Source organism: Danio rerio, chromosome 15, assembly GCF_049306965.1.
Source record: "Danio rerio strain Tuebingen ecotype United States chromosome 15, GRCz12tu, whole genome shotgun sequence".
NCBI lineage: Eukaryota > Metazoa > Chordata > Actinopteri > Cypriniformes > Danionidae > Danio > Danio rerio.
In genome coordinates, this window is record NC_133190.1 from 29,950,001 (window position 1) to 29,962,544 (window position 12,544).

The 12,544-nt window shown below is 37.1% G+C and overlaps 1 protein-coding gene across 19 annotated transcripts in view; it reads right to left on the reverse strand.

The window, feature by feature from the left end:
- brip1 (BRCA1 interacting helicase 1) overlaps positions 1–12,544 on the reverse strand; it is a 112,916-nt gene that overhangs the window by 47,541 nt on the left and 52,831 nt on the right. For 15 of the 19 annotated variants that reach the window (XM_073923339.1, XM_073923335.1, XM_073923336.1 and 12 more), the window contains exons 16-19: positions 12,401–12,522; positions 4,835–4,947; positions 4,250–4,332; positions 3,704–3,982 (exon numbers count right to left, since the gene is read on the reverse strand). In XM_073923339.1, coding sequence (XP_073779440.1) covers positions 3,704–3,982; positions 4,250–4,332; positions 4,835–4,947; positions 12,401–12,522 — 597 coding nt within the window. Of the gene's footprint in view, positions 1–3,703; positions 3,983–4,249; positions 4,333–4,834; positions 4,948–10,394; positions 10,647–12,400; positions 12,523–12,544 lie in introns of all 19 variants that reach the window. The other 4 variants (XM_073923342.1, XM_073923341.1, XM_073923343.1 and 1 more) reach the window with 1 other exon arrangement.

Consider the following 12,544-nt stretch of genomic DNA (forward strand, 5'->3'; position numbering starts at 1 on the left):
CACACGCACATTCAAATAGCGATTAACTTCTTTTTTTTTTTTTGGTGGGGCCAGTGAAAATTTGGGCAGGGCAAGTAAAAATCAGAACCACTGGCCCGATCGGGCCAGTAGAAAAAATCCTTAGCGTTGAACCCTGTGAGCACTGCTTAGTTTAAACCCTCGCTATTGTAACTTTCAAAAACCCTCGCAATTTTTTTTCTTCCACTTAACTGCAAATTTGAATAAAAACTGGATAAAGAGCACACAAACATGCTGACAGTAATAGGTACTGTACACTGTTATGGGTCAATGATGCTAATATTCGGCACAAATCCATCAGTTTCTTAGGTTATTAGATTATTTTATAATTTCACCTCTCCTGCTGTGCATGAACTATGCTGTTGAATGTTTAGCGTATGAGGTGGCTAGGCTAACCTTGCTTCAATTTTGATAAAATTATTTTCTAATCAGTTGCTATTATGTTGTGAATATACCCCTGTAATGTATACTGCAGTCCTCTTTTGTCTGGCTTTCTCAGATGTCTCACCTGTTTGCCAAAAATGACTAATTAAATCCTTGGGAATGTCTGACACCAGCGCATACACACTGTAATAGATGTGCCAGGCATGAAAGCTTGACAGGCGTAGCAACAGTAACTAAGGAGGGCGAGGCTTAGCGAAGGGTTATTCCAAGAATGTTGATATGGTTTCTTTCTTGCTTTACTATTTATTAACAATACACAAAAAACTAAAAGGTTAAGGTAAATTCTTTAATAAATTCTAGTGTTTTTGAGTATTATACTTGTTGTATACTTGTATTATACTTATGTTTTAGGCTAGTATTATTTACGACTTGTTAATTAATGCTTCATAATACAGTAGTATTACCAATAGTGAACAGATAAAATAATACAAAGTGTAGTTTTACTACAGTAAAGTGTAATGATTTGTAGTATAAAATACCCTATATTGTAAAATAATACAGCACTGGGTAATTTGTTTATATTACACTTGTGTTACCATAGCAACTATAGTATTACCACAACTGATCAATTGAAGTTCTTTACTGTAGTAGGCTACTGTTCAAAACACAGTACATGCCAATATGCGTGTTCAGGGGCCCTGTGGCACAGCTTTCCTCAAAATGAAGAGGATGACATGGAAAATGTCCTCCACAATCTCATCAGCAAAGTGGAAGCCAGCAGACACTAGTTTACTTTATTTTAGCTGCCATGATAAAATGAGATTGATAGTGAGATTTATTTGAAGAGTGAATAGTACAGTAGGCTATAATACCTTATCAAGTGTTTCCTTATTTTTATCAAAGTTACATTTCTGCTTGCATTAGTTTTTGTTTAAATGCTTTTAAAATAAAATGTATTTTTTACATCCAACATCTATTCCAGGGGTGCCTTATAGTGGTGTAAACCCCTTTACAAGGGGTGTTACCCCTGTGTAAACTCTAGCCACCCCTGTGGCCAACCCGATATGATTTTGCTGTTGACATTATTTATTTAAATCTACTTACATAAATGCAATAAAATGCAATATTTCAATAAATAAATAGCAGCCACTAAATTATTGTGGATTGATTGGTGACACTGACGTAGCTGGCCTCTTCCGGCCCCCCTTAAGCAAATTTTCAGGGGGGCACCACTGGTCTATTCTCTGTCTTTAAGTGTTTGAAACTGAAAATATCTCATCATATAAAACAACCAAAAATGTTATGGTTTATTAGATTAAACATATAATATGTAAGTCTATTTTAGTATTTTGGTTATTGTTATTAAACAGTGCAGCAATATGAATCATATCAAAAAGCATGAAAGGAAGAGGGAACACGACACAAATTGTGAGTTTGCATATAATCTCTGAGAGCGCTCAAGAAAATTTGTGTGTGAGCAGCGCATATTTGAGAGCGAGAGAAAATTTGAGAACTCGCAATCAGTTTTGTCCACAAACAGAGGAAATCCGTGCACGAGCATCACACAAGGTAGAGAGCAAAGCTCTTCAACGTTATGTGAAGAAAACAACTTTATTGTTTGTATAAAGTAGCCTACTTCATTAACAATATGTGCTACCATTTTAGCACACACGAGATTCAATTGACAAAATTCCAATTTCACTCAATTTAACTTTGCAGCATATACAGGAGTTGGTCTACTGCTACCACATTGAGGTTATGTAATTTTGGTTAATCACAAGTTGATCACCGAAGACATAATATAGCACAACTAAACTTAATGAATTAGACAGCAGGAGACCTGCAATTTCTGTGTGATGTGAGGCAAAATGGAGTCTCTTTTTGGTGGAACTCGTTCTTGTGCATTATGCTGTGGAGACGAGACGCAGCACTGTTCAGTACTTTTTCAGAAAATTGCATTTGTATTTTTATATATCTGAGCAATGTTCTTTAATAAAAAAAGGTTTGTTTAATTAATACAGATCTTACAACCATACCTAATCTGTATATATTTTATTTTTCTGTTAAAAAGACTCGAAAAGACTCGAAAATCAAACTGCAGGACTTTGGACTTGACTTGAGACTTGTTGCCTTTGACTCGGGACTTGACTCGGGACTTGCCTGTCTTGACTCGGGACTTGACTCGGGACTTGAGGGCAATGAATTGAGACTTACTTGTGACTTGCCAAACAATGACTTGGTCCCACCTCTGTATTGTGTGTTAGATGGGACTCACATATCAGAAATGTTTGTTTTTTGTGTTGGCCACTCTTTTTTATACCCCTGAGTTAATTTTTGGTTAGCCATCTGTTTGTTTCTAAAGAGTCTCCTGTTTTCATTACTGCAGACAAATTAAGTAAAAAGAAAGAAAGAAAAAATGCCCGCATGTGTTTAGCGTTTATCCTTATCACAAACTGAACTGTATTCTGGCAGTGTTTGCGCTGCTTTGGGTTTTTCGTGGTTAATTATTGTGATATCCCAATTGCAACAGAGAAATACTGAGAAATGTCTCTAGACTGATGCCATTTCATGCCGTTCAGCTTTACAATTTTAAAATTTGAGCAAAATCACCTGTTTTGTTTTCACTTTAGACATTATGCTAGAGAATCATTCAAATACTAGCTCTAAAGTTACGTTTGTACATTAGTAACGGTTTCTGCTGTTATGAATGAATGGCGGATTAAAGGAGTACCTCAAACAAAAAGGTTTTAAGACTCTCCGTGTTTGATTTTCTTTTTTATACAAACAATTATGCCATCAAAATTTTGTATAAACGCACTAACACAGTCGTAGCAGTGCAATATGGCTGTATATCAACATATCGTATATAGAGCCATATCACACTGATACTAATGTGATATTGCTTATTTATATATATATATATATATATATATATATATATATATATATATTAGAACGATTATAACGTCAATATGCTGAATAAAATATAACTTCTGTCAATAAGATTTTTTTAAATAATAATTTTAAAAAAAGAATCCTTAAAACAACCTAAAAAAACAAAGCATGTACAGTATAATCAAAAAATAATATAACATTTATATGATTATTTCTCTAATTGAATGACTTGATCAAATTATTCTAAGAGAAAAAAAAAGTTGTTACAGGTATTTTAGGAAGCAAAGCCAGAAACAAAAGGTGCAATTGCAACTGTTATTCATGCCCAAGCACAATGTCTTCCTTAAAGCCACTAATGACAAACACTATTAACCATAATCTTTAAACCTCCATCCAAGTAATATACCTGTCTTAGAAGCCCTGCTCTCAGAGTTGTCCGTCTGCACCTCAATGTGCAAGTTTAGCTGTAGAGGTTGAGGGTCAGCGGGCTTGCAGGGGGTGATTATCTCAAGAGGGGGTGAGGAAACAGTGGAAGGACTGGGGCACTGAGGGGCAGCCTGAGATTGTGGCTCTTCAAAGGTCTCTACTGCCCCCCGCTGGCCTTGAGAAAAGGACTTCAGGGACTGCATGGCGCCAGTGAAGGTGTCATGGTGTCTCACTAGCTGACGCACCCACTTTGACAGGCCTGAGAGAAGAGGACAGCAGTGTTTGACAAACATTTAACCACTCTACATGACCACTATTTTCATAACACTCTACCACAGTGCTGTCGATCCGTGTACATTTTCAAGTAATGAATGTTTTTAACCCATCACTGTTACATGTAAAAGAGCAAGACCTTATGTACACATTATCTGGCCGCAACCCACAGTCTAATATTTCCAAACTCTTGTGGAAGGTCATCATCTCCATCTAGTGATTTTGAAACTGAACTACAACATTTTAAAGGTACCTGTGATGTATTTGTTTGGGTTTGTCCTGAACCGGTCGTCTACGAGTATAAGTGCCCCCCAGTCATTTCGATGTCGAATACACCTACGAAGACAGCAAACATTTTCACTTGTTAATCAGTGATGTATGGAATACTGTTTCCAGGTTTAACCTGCTACTAATTTGAACTGGGAAAACTATCTGAAGACATAAGACCAATTGAAGCATTTAACATTTAAGACCAGTGGTTAGGAAAAAAAGAAAATCTCAGCATTACTTGTACCAAAGGAGGAAAGGTTTTGGCTTATAAGGCTTCCTTAGGGCATAAAACCACAATGTAGCTTAAACATTAATACATTGTTATTCTTTGGAGAAAGTAGTACTGGAATTTGCTTTTTTCCCCCATTTGTATTTTCTTCCAACCACCTTATACACTGGTTGAGTTGCTCCAGATTCTATCTCACAAAGACCAATGTTTAGTATTCACTACTTTTGACATCTGAAAAAGCGTTTTGAAATTAACAAGAAGATTACCACCAAACTGACCTTGAAAGATTATGTCATCAAAATTGCTTAATTATCACCTTTTGAAATTCATAGCCCTTACCTTCCGAGTGCTTGGTTTAATGCTCGGTAGGCTTGAATCTCATACCAGCGCCCACCAGGAAGGAGCCCTCTTGACTTTGCATGCTTATCATTGTATTTCATCTTCAGTTCAACCTGCAATGAAAACAAACAATGATTGGAACATACCAGCACTTCACTAACATTTAACACCTAATGCTAGGTGATGGTCAGAGTGTGAGATAAAAGTCATTCTTGCATTGGGGTTTCTCTACACCTTTTGTATAAATAAATGATTTTATATTTAATTTTTTAAGATTTTTTTTTTATTTCTGCATAAGCTGTGTAATATATAGTAGTAGACCCCCTTTCAAAAGTCTGGTCGGTAAGATTTTCTAAAATTACATTTAAGAATTCATAAAAATATATTTTGTAATTAAAATTAACAATATAACTTATTAGCTTTTCATGTAAAAAATACATTTTCACCATAAAAACTCAGAATGCAGTGTTAAATATGGTCCTAATAAAATCCTTAGACAATTTTTTAAATATTCGTTGAGCTCTTTGTGGTGATCACTTAAGTTTTCAGGTCTTAAGATATTTTTATTTGTATTTTGAAAAGACAAATTTAAGTACTAATCTGAGACATTCTGCTTGATGTCTTCTGAGACTACTGGTAAATTAAGGCACCATTTACACACACTTTGAAGATGAAAAATGAATTTGTAGGGGTCCTGGTAATACAAATTTAATAAAAACAGGGTTTTAATTGCATTTTAAATGTGTTGAGTTTGATATTATGTGTTGAGTCAATTTTAAATGACAACCAAAACAGGAATCTCAGATCAAAATGTATCATATTTTATATTTCTGAGCTAATTCATATACACCAACCCGTGAGTTCTCTTCACTTTAAGAATTGACTCAATTTGACAGTTCCGCAATCATGTATGAAATGTCGAGGTGATAGAGCTTTTTCAGTAGCAGCTCCAAAACTTTGGAATGGTCTTCCACTCTCCTTAAGATCACCTTCTACTTTAGAGTCTTTTCAGAGGTCACTGAAAACAGTTTTTTTCTGTGGCTTTTAATCATGTGTTGTGAGTTTATGTATTTTGGCTCCTTGTATGTTTGCATGTATTTTGTGTTTTTATGCACAGCACTTTGGTACCCATTGTGGTTGGTTGAAATTGAGTTGAGAGGTAAATGTAAGGTGTGGGACTTCTATATTTAGGAACTTCACAGGTTCGCCACGCATGATGGTGTTTGTTCTTTTCATGGATGCATGGGAAAAAGGGTTGGATGAAGAAAAAGTACTATACAACAGCTTTTAAGCTTTCATTCTAAACTCAGTAGACAGTTTTTATCTGTACTTAAACTTCACATTTTTCAGAAGGCCTGACAGTCCACACCTGGGAGAGGGGCAGCTGTGCTTCCATCATGCCGCCCATACAGAACTAATTGGATTAACAGGGGCGGAAGGTAGGACTGGTCTTCAGAGGGCAATGCTCCCCTGAAGATGACACCCTGGGCCTCAAGTGCTTTCATACTTGCCTGCCCACACCCGCTGATCCATCGCAAAGAGGCGGAAAAAAGAGGCCACCATACAAAAGGCATCTGTTTTGCCATAAAAATGCCAGGGAGGCATCCATCAATTTTCACCCACTGCCCTCACGGTTTTAACGCTAACCTTTCTGAATTGACAATTGAAAAGTTCAAATCCTGTCGGATGGGACAGGACAGCAGGAGCCTTTAACTATTTGTGACAGGTATCGTGTTTTCAGATGCCACAACCTGAAAGAGGGCATGACCGTCGCAGGTACAGCTTGTTTTTTTGTTAACATCGGCTCTGCGTCATCTCCAATGTTGTCACACATCTTAATCAGAAATATTTAGAAACACATGGACACGTGGGGTTGAATTGAAGAGCAAACACTTAAGCATGACTGAATTTGCCATCTAATGCATCTCAATCTCAAACCTAGTGGATGGGTTAAAAGCAACTGTATAAAGATCCTGTCGCCAACTAAAGGCCGCCACCCTGAGGCGGACTGTCATCTAAATCCAATCAGAGTCTATTTCACTATCAAGGCCACTCACCTCCCAGTACCACATCAACACTCAATCCGACATGACAGCTTGCATATGTGAAAAAGCCAATTCTCGCTGCTAGCCAAATCTCCTCAATGTGCAAGAAACCGCAAGCTGGAAGGGATTACGTAAAATGTCAGGAGATAGCCCACTCTCCTATCAGCTTCAACCTCTTTACCTGTTCATCCTTAAAAACAGACATTTGTCCAAGAGGCATGCATTGAGCAGAACACTACCGCCACCATGCCTGTCTCAGAGATTTTGTAAGCTGCTATCGGTCCATGTTAGAAAACAGCAAGAGCGGGTCACACTAAGAGCCCATGACTCCTCAATTAAAAGGAAAATCAAAGAGACCTTAAATACAACATTCCACACAAACCTTTACATTTTAACACACTTTCCATCGTCTCACACAAGCTGTTCATTAGGCATCGAGACACGACATCAGCTAGAATAGTCCTTTTACTGCCTTTAAAATCGGAGATTATTTTTCTTAGCGAAACAAAACATGCTCCCTCTAGATTTTATGTTCACCAGAGGCTATTTTTATGTGTGCACCATTGGCTTACAATGCCTTAGACTGTTTAAAGTTCATCTTTGATCTTGCTCCCAATAACGGACTAATAAAAGCGATACTCTCATTTTAGAGGCACTTTAATAGCTTTTCTGTCTATCTGGGAAGCGTGTACAGGCATTCACACAACAGGACCTCTACGCTGAGCAGAGAAAACAAAGTTAAGTCACAGTAAATTCGACTATGCGTCTACTGTCCTGAAAACTTAAAACTATTTTTTACATCTACAAAATAAGGACCAGTCTTTTCAAAACTGAAGCAGCTTTTTATGAATTGTTGCTAGGATGTGGGCGACACGGTGGCACAGTGGGTAGCGCTCTCGCCTCACAGAAAAGAAGGTCGCTGGTTCGAGCCCCAGCTGGGTCAGTTGGCATTTCTGTGTGGAGTTTGCATGTTCTCCCCGTGTTCACATAGGTTTCCTTTGGGTGCTCCTGTTTCCCCAACTAGTCCAAAGACATGCGGTATAGATGAATTGGGTAGGCTAAATTGGCCTTAGTCTATGTTTGTGAATGGAAGAGTACATGGGTGTTTCCTAGTGATGGGTTGCAGCTGGAAGGGCATCCGCTGCGTAAAACATATGCTGGACAAATAAGCGGTTCATTTTGTTGTGGTGACCCCAGATTAATAAAGGGACTAAGCCGAAAAGAAAGTGAATGAATGGTAGGATGTTCGTGTGTGGCTGTTTTATGGCCATGTGAGTATGACAAACATGCATGTGTGTGTTAGACTGGATTTGGACAAAGCAATTATTGCACTTTGACAGTAAATAGTGTCAGTGTCCTTTTCCTATGCATTAATAGGGTCATATCCTCAATATCCCCAGGGGTCATCTCAACTCCCCATGCACTTAATCAAGGAAAAGTCAGTGTCTTACACTAAAGCTCAAAAAGCTTGCATGTAGGTTGTCAGTGCATCTAAACACAAGATTTTTCTGAGATTTTTTTTTATATTAGGTGGCCTTAACTTATACGTACTTACATTGAAATTAAAAAAGTACTTATTGTGCAAACAAGTTTTTACATTGTACTTATGATTGATTAAATATCTGCATGTAATTACATCTGTAGTTAATTTCTGTAATTACATTTGTATGTTCACTATTGATCACCACCTAACACCATATACCACCCTTAAACCTACCCATACCACAAAACCCATCCCTAACCCCACAGAAATCCCACCTTTAAAGCACCAGAAGTTTTCTGAAATACATTTTGAACACAGTAAGTAAATTGCATTTATCTTTATGATGAAAGTACATAGTGTTTAAGGCCACATAATAAAAAGTGGAACAAAACAGTGTTTTAATCAATGGACTTCCATGACCATTTCAGTTGTTTGTAATTTAAGAGTTCAGATGCAAAAAACAGATGCTTAAAAACCAGCTAAATCCACTTCTGATTTTTTTGCAAAAACCTCTAAATTCACTTATTGGGACAAGACAGTGTAATTAGTTGAAAAATCACTAAAGATGCACTTAGAAATTATTCTACCAAACATAAAACACTTAAAATTAAAAATACATAAATCTGTCAAGTAAGTGGCAGTTCATTCCACCCTAAAAAACCAGGGACAAAGCAGAAGGAAAATGAATGAATAAAATCTGTCAAGTAAGTGCATTAATCAACAACATTAAAATTAACAATAATTAAATCTTAACAATCTGGTTTCATTTCTGATATTTGGGATTTAGATTTAATATAAATAGAACAATGTAAACACTGCAAACATTGTAAACTAAGCTTGTTAGATTCCAATAATGTAGTGTAAAAACATTGTGAAACATCAATATCTGTGCATTGTCCATTAATATAAAGAGCTTATCAGGCATATAGGTAATATGAAGTAATATAAATAATGTATAGTTTTATACATTAAATGTATCTTTAAAAAAAAAAAAAACGCAAGGTAGGCCTACTGGGCAAAAAGGGGATATTTCTAAGACACTTTTAGATTAGAAGCTGTCATTCATTCATTCTCACCATACTCAAGGTCTCTATTCGTCACTTGTTTATCCTCATAGCATCCATGTAGAATAAAAAAACGCCATCTTAACTTTGTCTTTAGTGAAACAGTGTTTCTGTTTAATGTATAGTAAATTGGATCCATTCAAACGTGACTGTGCAAAAAAACGTTATGTATGCATGCCACACTTTCATTTGTACAGTGCGTTTTCATTTTTTTATAATCCACTGAGTGAGTTTTGAGGTAAGGGACGTTTTCATTTGCCATTCACTGACAGTCTCATCCAATTTATCAATCTCCCTATTTTAAAATCTAAAAATAAAAGCGCAATAAAACGCTCTCCTTATAAAATCGGATGATTCTGAATTAAGCAAATCACACAATAAATGAAAAGGCATTGCTCAAGGCATGGCATTGGAAATTGAGCCTCAAACAAAGATGTAGCTCTGGACAGATGCCGAATGGTTCTGCCAGTCTACAAACACACACAGAAACCAGTTGTAAAAGTCTGAATGATGGTGCTGTACTTCTTGTCCAGTGTGCAACCCCCTTCAGAATTATCGAAAAGTCATCAACACTAAAAAGCACCTAAAAATATTTTAAAAAGAAGATCTGAGAGTAAACTTATGGACCCCCTATCTGCAAAAACAGTTCTAACAGTTCTAACTACAAGTAACAACAGCTCTTAGGATAACAAAGAAAGCATTAAAGCTACTTTACTATTTTTTTTTCAACCTGCAGTAGACAAATGAGACACAGCATCATCTGTGTTGATGGGGGAGGTACTGAGGGGAAATCGAGGGCAGCAAACAAACACGTTTGAGTGCTGTCAACCACTTCATGTGGCATTTGAGACAAGGGGAGGCATTACGGTTGGCCAGGTGCACTAGAAACCCCTGCTTTCTTGCTCCTCATCCCCTCTGGCACATCAACTCATTGCTTGTCCGCAACCAGCCACACGATTAAAACCTACCTCAGAACCTTCCAAAACTCATCCAAAATGGCAAACTCGATCGACCTCCACTGGAGCAGAAGTGAAAAAAAATCAAAGGCCTTCCCCAGAGGTAAGGGTACAACCACGCCAACAGCTTCCACTAAGGTGAAGGGCTCGGAAGTGTCAATCATCTGTACATATCCCCACGGTGACAGACCCAGTTAAGAAAGCTTCAACATACTCTGACAGCAAGGTAGACAGAGGGGGAAGCTTAAAGGTCAGGTCTATCTGCTAAGGAGAGGCAAAAACACAGCGCAATAAGTATTGAATTCATTTATGGATCACAGCAAGGGGGAACTGGTCTGACAAAAAAGTAACTTTTTAAAGATACGAATATACATGAGAGAACTAATAATACGTCCGGGGTGATCTGAGCGCAAAAGATAAAGTTTTCAATCAGTTTGTAGAAACTATATACTTTTTGACAAATATTTGTATTTTTAAGTACAACCCCAAATCAGAAAGAGTTGGGACAATATGGAAAACGCCAATCCTTTTCACAACACTTAAAGAACGTTTAGGGACTGAAGACACCAAGTGATAAGGTGTTTCAGGTGTATTTCTTTTCCATTTTTCTTCCAAACAAGTTTTGAGGTGAAAAACAATTTAGGGTCTTTGTTGTTGCATTTTGTGATTCAAAGTGCACCACATATCTCTATTGGAGACAGGTCGGGACTGCAGGCAGGCCAGTCAAGCAGTTGTATCTTCCTTCTTAGCACCCAGGACTTGTGTGCAGGATGTGGTTTCGCATTGTCTTGTTAAAATATGCATGGGCAACAGCATATTGTGCAGCAAAATCTCTATGTACTTTTTAGCATTAATGGTGCCATCACAAAAGTGCAAGTTACCTGTGCCAAATGCACTGACACATTCCCATACCATGACAGAACTAGGCTTTTGGACTTGTTGCTGGTAACAGTCTGGATGATCCTTTTCTTCTTTGGTTCTGAGCACACAGGGTCCATTTCTCCCCCAAAATACTGATGCATCTGACCACAGTACATTCTTCCACTGTGTGATGGACCATACCAGATGTCTCCGAGCCCAGAGAAGTGGATGGTGCTTCTGGACACTGTTAACATAGAGCTTCCTTTTGGCACAGAATATTTTTAACTGAAATTTGTGGAAGTAGCTACGTATTGTGATCCTTGACAAAGGTTTGCCAAAGTAGTCCTGAGCCCATGTTATAATATCGTTTATAGATGAATGACAAATATTGATGCAGTGCTGTCTGAGGGATAAGAGATCACAGTTGTTCAGCTTAGACTTGCGCCCTTGTCCTTTTAGGACTGAAATTTCTCCAGATTCCTTGATTTTTAAAATTATGTTATGCACTATAGAAAGTGAAATATCTAGATGTTGCCCTATCTTTCTTTGAGGAACATTGTTTTTAAACATTTCAATAATTTTCTCACATATTTGTTGATAAACTGATGATCCTCTGCCCATCATTGATCTTAAAGGACTAGACCTTTCTTGGATGCTGATTTTGTAACATTTCATAATTACAATCACCTGTTGACATCACATTAAAATTTAACCAATTTACCTCATTACTAGCCCTAAATTGCTCCTGTCCCAAACTTATTTGGAATGTGTTTGAGGTCTGAATGACTGGAAAGAATATGTATTAACAAAAGAAATAAAGTTGACCAGACAAAACATGAAATATTTTATGTTGTCTGCAATAAAATATAAGTCAAATTAAATTTGGAAATCACTACTTTGTTTTTAATTTGAGTTTTGCATACTGTCCCAACCTTTTCTGATTAGGGGTTGTATAACAATGAATGTGTGAACAACATTTTAAAAACATGTTCAACTGTTTTTAAAATGTAACATTTTATCATTAAACAGGTGTGATATATTTAACATTTAGATACTTTCATCTCAACTGGATTTTTTTAGTTAAATGTTTACTGTTTTTTGCAAATTAATTGTGTTTTTTGTTATGGCCATAATGTCCCACTTTGCTGCCCTGTTACCTGCAAATCCTTAATATTAGGGAACGGGATACCAATGGTAACCACAGCTCTGGCATTGTCATCTGTGAAGTCCAAGCCCTCGCTCACCTTCCCTCTGCAAACAGCTACCAGGAGCGCTCCATCTATGAAAATATATCATACTCA